Raw genomic sequence first — 11,722 nt, 5'->3', positions numbered from 1 at the left:
ATACAAGACCCACTTGTATAAGCCAAATTAATAAGAAAAATAAATTAAAACTTAATCTCTCAAAATTACAGTCAGGATAATTTTTTTCTGAATGTTCTTTGCCTTCTCCACTGTTCTCCAGTCAATGTAATAGCACAGACAGAATGTCACTTTAATAGGACAGAGAGAATTTCAATCACAGAGACAATATCAATGTAATAGTACAGAGAATATCAATAGCACTAGGAAAATATCAGTGTATTAGCACAGGAGAGATCAATGAAATAGGACTGGGAGTATATCAATGTAATAACACAAAGACAATAGGAATGTATCAGCACTGAGAGAATATCAATGTAACAGCACAGAGAAAATGATAAAGTGATGGTACAGAGGAAATGTCAATGTAATAGCACAGAAGGAGAATCAACATAATAGCACAGAGAATATCAGTGAAGTAGCACAGAGGGAATACCAGACCAACAGCATAGAGAGTGTCCCAACATAAAAGCACAGAGACAATATCAATGCTATAGCAGATAGAGAATATCAATGCAATACCACAGAAAATATCAATGTAATAGTACAGAAAGGAGACCAAAGAAATAGCACTGACAGCATATCAACGTAATAGCACAGAGAGAATATCAGTGTCATAGCACAGAAGCGATGTAGATGTCATAGCACAGAGGCGACATCAATGTCATAGCACAGTAAATATCATTGAAGTAGCTCAGAGTAATAGAACAGAGATAATCACAATATAAAAAGACAGGCAGAATGACCATCTAACAGCACAAAGAGAATATCAATGTAATGGCACAGAGAGATTAACAAAATAACAGCACAGAAAGATTAACAAAGTGAGAGTACAAGCTATTAAGTCTATTAATTTAATAGCACAGAGAGAATATTACCATAATAGCACAGAGAGAATATCAACATAATAGTACAGAAAAAATATCAATGTAATAGCACAGAGAATATCAACAAAGTAGCACAGAGAGAATGCCAGAGTAATAGCACAGAGAATGCCAATGTGATAGTGCAGAGATAACACCAACATCATACCAGAGATAATATCAATGTCATAGCACAGAGAGAATATCAATATAATAGCACAGAAAATATCAATGTAATAGCTTTTAGATTTTCATTGAAGTAACACAGAGAGCATACCAGAGTAAAAGCATGAGAGGAAACCAACATAAAAGCACAGAAAGCTGTAATAGTACAAAGAGAATATCAATGTAATAGCACAGTGAGAAGATCAAAGCAATAGCAGTTAGATAGATCAACGTCAAAACACAGAGACAATATCAATGTAAAAGCCCAGAGAATATCGGTGTTATATCTCAGAAAATACAAATGTGATAGCACAAACAAATTATCAATGTAATAGCATAGAGCAAATATTATTGTAATTGCACAGAAAAAGTATCAATGTAATAGCACAGAGAGAATACCAATGTCATAGCACAGAGAGTATCAACTAAGTATCACAGAGAGATTACCAGAGTAATAGCACAGAGACCATGCCAATATAAGAGCACAGAGAGAATATCAATGTAATCTCACTGAGAAAATATCCATGAAATAACAGAAAATTTCAACATAACAATACAAATAGCATATCAATATAAATGGCACAGAGATAATATCAATGTAATAGCAGAGGGAATATCAACATAATAGCACAGACAATATCATCAAAGTAGTTCAGACAGAATGCCAGAGTAAAAGCCCAGAGAGAACACTAGCATATAGGCACAGAAAGAATATCAATGTAATAGCACAAAGAGAATAGCAATATAATAACACAGAGAATATTGATGTAATAGACAGACAGGAATCCAAAGTAATAGCACAGAGATGGTATCAGCGTCAAACCAGAGGCAAGATCAATGTAAAAGCACAGGGAATATCAATCTTATAGCCCAAAGAATATTAATGCAATGCCACAAACAGATTATCAATATAATAACACAAAGAGAATATTAATGTAATAGTACAGAAAAAATATCAACTTAATAGCACAGAGAATATCAATGAAGCAGCACAGAGAGAATACCAGAGTAATTGCACAGAAAGAGTTCCAATATAAAAGCACAGAAAGAATGTCAACGTAATTTCACAAAGAGAATAACCATACATTATCACAGAGAATATAAATGTAGTAGCAGAGACAGAATATCAATGTCATAGCACAGAGATAATACCAACGTCACAGAACTGACACAATGTCACTGTCATAGCACAGACACGATATCACTTTCTAGGCACAACAGAGAATATCAAATAAGAGCACAGAGATTATCAATGCAATACCACAGAGACAATATTAATGTGAACGTAGAGAGAATATCAAAGTAATGGCACAGACAGAATATAAATGTAATAGCATGGATACATGATCATTGTGAGCACAGAGTACATCAGTGTAATATCACAGAGAATATCAAAGTAATAGCACAGAGAGAAGAACCATGTAATAACAGAAAATTTCAATGTAACACCACAAACAGGATATCAATGTAATAGCACAAAAAGAATATCAAAGTAATAACAGTGAGAGAATATTGATGTAACAGAAAAGTGAAAATACCAATGTAATAGCACAGAGATAATATTAACATCATACCACAAAGACAATATCAATGTAAATGCACAAAGAATATCAGTGTAATTGCACAGACAGAATGTCAATGCAACAGCACTGAGAATATCATTGCATTAGCAAAGAAAATATCAATGTAATGGCACAAAGACAATATAAACGAAATAGGACAGAGACAATATCACTGTCATAGCAAAAGATCAATATAAATACAAATTATAAATACAAAAAAGAGCATATCAATATAAAAGCACAGAGAATGTCAATGTAATACCACAGTGAGAATATCATTGTAATAGCACAGAGAGATTATCAATGTGAACACAGAGAGAATACCAAAGTCATGGCACAGATAGTACATGACTTTAATAGCACAGACAGATAATCAATGCAATACCACAGCGAGAATATCAATGGAATAGCGTGAAGAATATCAATGGAATAGCACAGAGAAAATATCGACATAACAGCAAAGACAGCATATCAATGTAATACCACAGACAGCATCACAATGTAACAATACAATATAAATCACAAAGAATATGATTATAAAAGCACGAAAGGATAGCAATTTAATAGGGCAGACAGAATTTCAATGGAATACCACAGAGACAATATCAAAGTAATAGAACAGAGAATATCAATTTAATAGTTCTCGGAGAATATCTTTGTAATGGCAAAGGGAGTACATCAATGTAATAGCACAGAGATAACAGGAATGTATTAGCAGGAAGATTATATCAATATGACAGTACAGAGTGAATACGAATGTTATCACAGAGGGAGAATGCATATAGCATAAAGAATATCAATGTAATGGCATAGAGAGAATGTCAATGTAATAACAAAGAGGTAGTATCAACGTCATACACAGAGACAATATCAACATAAAAGCACAGAGAACATCAGTGTAATAGTACAGAGAGGATCAATTTAATAGAAAAGAGATTTTCAACGGAATACCACAGAGACAATATCAATGTAATAGGACAGGGAATATCAATATAACAGCTCTTGACTATATCAATGTACTAGCACAGAGAATATCAATATCATAGTGCAGAGAATATCATCAAAGTAGCTCAGAGAGAACACCACAGTCAAAGAACAGAAAGAATACCAACATAAAAGCTCAGAAAGAACAACAATGTAATGGCACAAAGAGATTATCAATATAATAACAGTGAGAGAGTATCAATGTAATAGCACTGAGAGAGTACTAACATAATACCACAGAGATAATATCAATGTCATACCACAGAGACAATATCAATTTAAAAGCACAGAGAATATCAATGTAATAACACAGTCAGAATATCGCTTTAATTGAACAGGGAGAATTTCAATGGAAAACCACAGAGACAATATCAATGCAATAGCACAGAGGAGATCAATTTAATAGGGTAGAGGATATCAATATAATAGCTTTGGGAGAATATCAATGTATTAACATAGAAAGAATATCAACGTAACAGCACAGAGATAACAGGTGTGTATTGGCATGGAGGCAATTTCAATATAAAGCTACAGAGAGATTGTGAATATAATCGCAATGAGAGAATATCATTGTAATAGCACAGAAAGGTTATCAATGTAATAGCAAAGAGAGAACATCAACATAATAGCGCAGAGAAAATATCAACATAAAGCAGAAAGTGCATATCAATGTCATACCACAGGGAATATCAATGTAATAGCACACAGAGAATATTAATGCAATTGCACAGAGATGATATCAACTAAAAGCACAGAGAATATCAAAGTAATAGCACAGAGAGAATCTTAATGTGATAGCACAGAGAATGTCAATGTAATGCAACACAGAATTTCAATACAATAGCACAGAGTATCAATGTAACAGTGCAGAGAGATGATCAATGTAATTGCTTAGAGTAAAAATCAATGTAATAGCACAGAGACAATCATCAATGTCATAGCATAGAGAATATCATCAAAGTAGTTCAGAGAGAATACCAGAGTAATAGAACAGAGACAATATCAACATAAAAGCACAGAGAGAATGACAATCTAAAAGCACAAAGAGAACATCAATGTAATAACACTGAGAAAATATTAGTGTAATAGCACAAAGACAGTATTAATGCTATACTGCAGAGACAACATCAATGCGAAAGCACAGAGAGGATGTCAATTTAATAGAACAGAGAGAATGTCAATGGAATACCACATAGGCAACATCAATGTGATAGCACAGAAAATACAAGTGTAATAGGACAGAGATATCAATATAATAGCTCTAGGAGAATAACAATGTATTAGCACAGAGGATATTGATGCAGTAGCACAGGGAATATCTCTGTAATATCATAGAGGGAGTATTAAAATAGTATCATAGCGGCAATATCAATGTCATCGCATAGAGAATATCACTGTCAAAGCATGGAGATAATATTCATGAAATACCAGAGAATATCAATGTTAAAGTACGTAGAGAATGTTACTGTAATAGCACAGAGCAAATATCATTGTAATAGCACAGATAAGATCATTGTAACTGCACATGAAATATCAATGTATTAGTACAGAAATTATATCAACATAAGAGCACAGACAATTTTATTGTAATAGTCCAGGGAATATAAACGGAAAACCACAGAGAGACTATCAACGTAATACCACAGACAGCATGTCAATATAACAATAAAGAGAAAATATCAATGTAATAGCGCAGACAATATCAATGAAATAGCACAGAGAATATCAACATACTAGCGCAGAGAGCATATCAATGCAATATCACAGAGACTATTGATTAAAAGCACAGAGAATATCAATATAATGTTGGTCCTCAAACCTTATGGTACTCAACGATTCTGTGTAGATTATTAGAAGGTCAATGCTGTGACCAAATCTGACTCATACCCAATTCCAAGGCTGGAAGATTGTGTTGAAAAAGTAGGACAAGCCACCTACATCACAAAGTTGGACGTTTTGTCAGAGAGAGCAAAAGAAGTTTCTGCTTTTGTAACACCAATCAGGCTATAGCAATTTAAAGCAATGTCCTTTGCAATTTAAAAAAAGGCGAAGTTGGTCATAAACTTGGAAAAACAGAATTTCCAAAGACAAAAGTGGCATTCTTGGGGCACAACATCAGATACTGATGGACAACACCAAGGAATGTGAAGACGAAGGCCATCGAGGAGTTTCCAAGACCGTCATCAAAGAAGGAAGTGCTATGATCTTTAGGACAGATTGGATTCTACAGGAAATTTGTACCAAACTTTAATGGCATAGTGACATCATTGATAGATTTGTTAAAAGCGAACACAAAATGTCAGTGGACCGAACAATGCCTGGAAGCATTTGAGAATTTAAAAGCAATGTTAACCACCACACTAGTTTTAGCCATGCCAGATTTTTTTAAACTCTTCAAAGTCGCCATCAACACAAGCAATGTAGGTGTTGGAGCTATGTTGTTACAGAAGGGTAATTGTGGAATAGAAAGGTCAATTGGTTATTTTTCCAAAAAACTAAGTATCCACCAGGAAAAATATTCAACCATTGAAAAGAGCTATTGTGTTTGGTCATGACCTTACAACATTTTAATGTTACGTTGCAAACAATGCATCAGAGACAATTGTGTATACCAATCACAATCCTTTAACAATTCTGGAAAAGTTTAAGGACAAGAACACTGGACTATTTTCTTGGGGTATCATGTTGCAAGCACTTAATTTACAGATTTACAAGTTGCAAGTCCTGAAAATGTTATTGCAGTTGAGTTTTCGCAGATTTAAATGAAAAATGCTTATATTTAATAGAAACGGTAGTGTTCAATGTTATATAACTAGAATTTTTGTAAAATGTACAAGTTTAGATTGATGAGCTATGGATCTCTAAAACACAATGAGTTAGGATTTTTAAAAAAGCTATCTTTTCATGCTAATGGTTCTTCCTTCTTCTTAAGGGCAGAGGTATAGCTAAGTTGAATAGAGTACTTGTGGATTGGGAGGCAGGAAGTTAGAATTTGGTGTTTGCAAAATGCTAGGGGGGGGGGGTAGGAAGTCATTGAGTGGTCCCTTTATAGGTGATATGCTTTTGCTATGCTTAGAAATCATAAAATCCCTACAGTATGGAAACAGGCTATTTGGCCTAACAAGCCCACACTGCTCCTCTGAACAGCATCTCACTCAGACCCGTTTCCCCGTCTAACCCAAACATCCCTGGGCACTATAGCATTGCCAATGCACCTATCTTGCACATTTTTTGACTGTGGGAGGAAACCAGAGCACCCAGAGGAAACATATACAGGAACAAGGAGAATGTGCAAATTCCACACAGACAGTCACCCAAGTTTGGAATTGAACTCAGGTCCCTGGGGCTGTGAGGCAGCAGTGCTAACCACTTAGCCCTGATGCCACTCCGATATAAAATGGATGGCTGTGAGCACCATCTTGAAGGTTTGCAAGTACACAGAGAGCACCTGAATTGAAACATTTGTATCAAAAAGTTGTACAGTTAGCAGGCCAAGCAACAGTTCTGAAGAAGTGTCTTAATACCAGTCACGGTCGGACATAGAGCAGTTTTTCCGCCGTCTTCGCCTGCATGCCTACTTCTTCAACCGGGAACCCAACCCTCCTTCCACTGACCCCTTCACCCGCTTCCAACACAAGTCCTCCTCTTGGACACCACCCCCAGGCCTCCTACCCTCCCTTGACCTCTTCATCTCCAACTGCCGTCGAGACATCAACCGCCTCAAACTCTCCACCCCTCTCACCCACTCCAACCTCTCCCCCGCAGAACGGGCAGCCCTCCGCTCCCTCCGCTCCAACCCCAACCTCACCATCAAACCCGCAGACAAGGGTGGCGCAGTGGTAGTATGGCGTACTGACCTCTACATCGCCGAGGCCAGACGCCAACTTTCCGACACCACCTCCTACCGCCTCCTCGATCATGACCCCACACCCGAGCACCAAACCATCATCTCCAACACCATTCATGACCTCATCACCTCAGGGGACCTCCCACCCACAGCCTCCAACCTCATTGTTCCCCAACCCCGCACGGCCCGTTTCTATCTCCTTCCCAAAATCCACAAACCTGCCTGCCCCGGTCGACCCATCGTCTCAGCCTGCTCCTGCCCCACCGAACTCATCTCCACCTATCTGGACTCCATTTTCTCCCCTTTGGTCCAGGAACTCCCCACCTATGTCCGTCACACCACCCACGCCCTCCACCTCCTCCAGGACTTCCAATTCCCTGGCCCCCAACACCTCATATTCACCATGGACGTCCAGTCCCTGTACACCTGCATTCCGCATGGAGATGGCCTCAAGGCCCTCCGCTTCTTCCTGTCCCGCAGGCCCGACCAGGCCCCCTCCACCGACACTCTCATCCGCCTAGCGGAACTCGTCCTCACACTCAACAACTTCTCTTTTGACTCCTCCCACTTCCTACAGACTAAGGGGGTGGCCATGGGCACCCGCATGGGCCCCAGCTATGCCTGCCTCTTTGTAGGTTACGTGGAACAGTCCATCTTCCGCACCTACACAGGCCCCAAACCCCACCTCTTCCTCTGGTACATTGATGACTGTATCGGCGCCGCCTCTTGCTCCCCAGAGGAGCTCGAACAGTTCATCCACTTCACCAACACATTCCACCCCAACCTTCAGTTCACCTGGGCCATCTCCAGCACATCCCTCACCTTCCTGGACCTCTCAGTCTCCATCTCAGGCAACCAGCTTGTAACTGATGTCCATTTCAAGCCCACCGACTCCCACAGCTACCTAGAATACACCTCCTCCCACCCACCCTCCTGCAAAAATTCCATCCCCTATTCCCAATTCCTCCGCCTCCGCCGCATCTGCTCCCAGGATAAGACATTCCACTCCCGCACATCCCAGATGTCCAAGTTCTTTAAGGACCGCAACTTTCCTCCCACGGTGATTGAGAACGCCCTTGACCGCGTCTCCCGCATCTCCCGCGACACATCCCTCACACCCCGCCCCCGCCACAACCGCCCCAAGAGGATCCCCCTCGTTCTCACACACCACCCTACCAACCTCCGGATACAACGCATTATCCTCCGACACTTCCGCCATTTACAATCCGACCCCACCACCCAAGACATTTTTCCATCCCCTCCCCTGTCTGCTTTCCGGAGAGACCACTCTCTCCGTGACTCCCTTGTTCGCTCCACACTGCCCTCCAACCCCACCATACCCGGCACCTTCCCCTGCAACCGCAGGAAATGCTACACTTGTCCCCACACCTCCTCCCTCACCCCCATCCCAGGCCCCAAGATGACATTCCACATTAAGCAGAGGTTCACCTGCACATCTGCCAATGTGGTATACTGCATCCACTGTACCCGGTGCGGCTTCCTCTACATTGGGGAAACCAAGCGGAGGCTTGGGGACCGCTTTGCAGAACACCTCCGCTCAGTTCGTAACAAACAACTGCACCTCCCAGTCGCAAACCATTTCCACTCCCCCTCCCATTCTCTTGATGACATGTCCATCATGGGCCTCCTGCACTGCCACAATGATGCCACCCGAAGGTTGCAGGAACAGCAACTTATATTCCGCCTGGGAACCCTGCAGCCATATGGTATCAATGTGGACTTCACCAGTTTCAAAATCTCCCCTTCCCCCACTGCATCCCTAAACCAGCCCAGTTCATCCCCTCCCCCCACTGCACCACACAACCAGCCCAGCTCTTCCCCCTCACCCACTGCATCCCAAAACCAGTCCAACCTGTCTCTGCCTCCCTAACCGGTTCTTCCTCTCACCTATCCCTTCCTCCCACCCCAAGCCGCACCCCCAGCTACCTACTAACCTCATCCCACCTCCTTGACCTGTCCGTCTTCCCTGGACTGACCTATCCCCTCCCTACCTCCCCACCTACACCCTCTCCACCTATCTTCTTTACTCTCCATCTTCGGTCCGCCTCCCCCTCTCTCCCTATTTATTCCAGTTCCCTCCCCCCATCCCCCTCTCTGATGAAGGGTCTAGGCCCGAAACGTCAGCTTTTGTGCTCCTGAGATGCTGCTTGGCCTGCTGTGTTCATCCAGCCCCACATTTTATTATCTTCGACCCAAAACGTCAAGATTTCCTGCTCCTCTAATGCTGCTTGGCCTGCTGTGTTCATCCAGCTTCACACCATGTTATCTCAAGCAACAGTTTTGTTTTGTTACCAAGATAACAAGTTTTTGAATGTAGCCAATTATTTTTAACTAGACACTTGGGTGCCAAAAACCAATTAAATTTAAATCTGGCCTGCTGTGTTCATCCAGCTTCACACCGCATTATCTTAAATTTAAATCTGATGGTTTTGACGATATAGGTCCAATTCTATCGTACAAAATTGATATGTCATCAAGCGTACAAAAGAAAAGGGCAGTTGGACAAAGAGCAGAGAGCTAGCTGCCACCCACCAGAGCTAACAGCTCTCAGATCTCAAGAGAGAATCTCTAGCTCCCACAGTTTCCTCTTAGAGAAAGCACCATTTAAATATCAAAATGCTAATCACCCAACGAGTTAATATTCCTGACAGGAGAATTGATGGAAAAGGTGTTCCTGGCAGAACATTTGATGGAGAAGGCACAGTACATTGGGAATTGTATTTATTGGAACAGCATATCATTAGAATCTTGTTTCATTCTAGAATAGTTAGTAGTTACAAGGGGTTTATTTGGCTTGTTAATTGTTTAGTTAATTTGTTCACTGTTAAAATTGGATAAATAAATTGTTACTTGTTGATTGAGTGTCAGGGATTTATTGCATTTGACCAGTAGAACTTGCTGAAAGGCTGGTCACGCCACCTTTCACAAACCTTTTACAGATTATAGGGTGAGGTGTTCCTCTTTGGGTGTTTCAGTTTTAGGTCTCAGACGCGGTCAAATTCCAGTTTGCAATAATAGCACAGACAGAATGTCGAGGTATTAGCACAGAGAGAACATGAATGCATCAGCACAGAGAGAATATCAATGTAATAGCACAGTGGAAATCAATGAAATGGCAGAGAGAATATCAATAAAATACGACAGACAGAATATCAATAGAAGACAACAGAGAATATCAAAGTAATAGAACAGAGAGAATATCGTGCAAAAGCACATGGAATATCAATGCCACAGCACAAACATTATCAATGCAATGGTACAGTGAATATCAATGGAATAGAACTAAGAGAAAATCAAAAGCAGCAAGAGAATATCCATGCTTTAGCACAAAGAAGATCAGTGGAATACCTCAGGAAGAATATCAGTGTAATGGCACAGAGAGAATATCAGTGTAATGGCACAGAGAGAATATCAGTGTAATGGCACAGAGAATATCAATGTAATGGCACAGAGAATATCAATGTAATAGTACAGAGAACATCAATGAGATAGCACAGAGAGAATGTCAGTGTAATAGTACAGAGAATGCTATTGTAATAGGACACAGAATATCATTGTTACAGTACAGGGACAATATCAATGTAACAGCAGAGACTGAATGTCAATGTAATGGCAGAGAGAGAATTTAATGTAATAGCACTGAAACAGAGACAGTACAGAAACAATATCAATGCAATAGCACAGAGAGGATATCAATGCAATAACACAGAGAGAACTTCAGTCTAATAGCACAGAGACAATATGAATGTTATAGAACGGAGAGAATATTAATATGATAGCACAGACAGAATATCAATTTAATAGCATAAAGACAATGCAATAGCATTATTCAAAGACAGCCTTGCTCTTTTCTTGTCTCTTCTCCAATATGGTGTTTAAACAGCTGGGGGAGGAGCGTGAGAGAATGTGGAAACTCTCAAAAGTAGATTTAAAAAATCCTCAGACATCCCACGCCTCATTGACGTTGCCTGGTGATGAAAGTTTCAAAACATTCTTCCGGCTCTAGAGAAAGGGTTGCGCGCTGAGCTGACAGAGCGGCGCTCTGGCCACGCTGTGGATATCTCAGGTCCTTCCCCCGGGTTTGGGTGGATAATACATCGAACCCGGCCTGAGGACAGTGCCTGGCGCCTGAGCAGGGGATAGAGACGCGGACGATGGATCTCAGGTTGGTCCTGTGCCTTATGAGTGCTTCCCTCGTCACTGAGGGCAGTCACGACTGTACCTGGACAGGTAAGCTTTTTTTCTTCAGCCTCTTGTTCCTG

The 11,722-nt window shown here is 40.6% G+C and overlaps 1 protein-coding gene across 2 annotated transcripts in view; it reads left to right on the top strand.

Moving 5' to 3' along the window:
* The first annotated feature begins 11,421 nt into the window (after window positions 1–11,421).
* The window catches only part of LOC125459051 (interleukin-13 receptor subunit alpha-1-like), a 38,162-nt gene continuing 37,861 nt past the window's right edge, over window positions 11,422–11,722 (top strand). The window contains exon 1 of one of the 2 annotated variants that reach the window (XM_059651510.1): window positions 11,422–11,690. In XM_059651510.1, the coding sequence (XP_059507493.1) occupies window positions 11,615–11,690 (76 nt within the window). In that variant the 5' untranslated portion in view covers window positions 11,422–11,614. The remainder of the gene's footprint in view (window positions 11,691–11,722) is intronic. The other variant, XM_059651511.1, reaches the window with a different exon arrangement.

The sequence above is a fragment of the Stegostoma tigrinum genome, chromosome 15 (genome assembly GCF_030684315.1).
Source record: "Stegostoma tigrinum isolate sSteTig4 chromosome 15, sSteTig4.hap1, whole genome shotgun sequence".
Lineage (NCBI taxonomy): Eukaryota > Metazoa > Chordata > Chondrichthyes > Orectolobiformes > Stegostomatidae > Stegostoma > Stegostoma tigrinum.
This window is presented reverse-complemented; position numbering and strand designations above follow the sequence as displayed.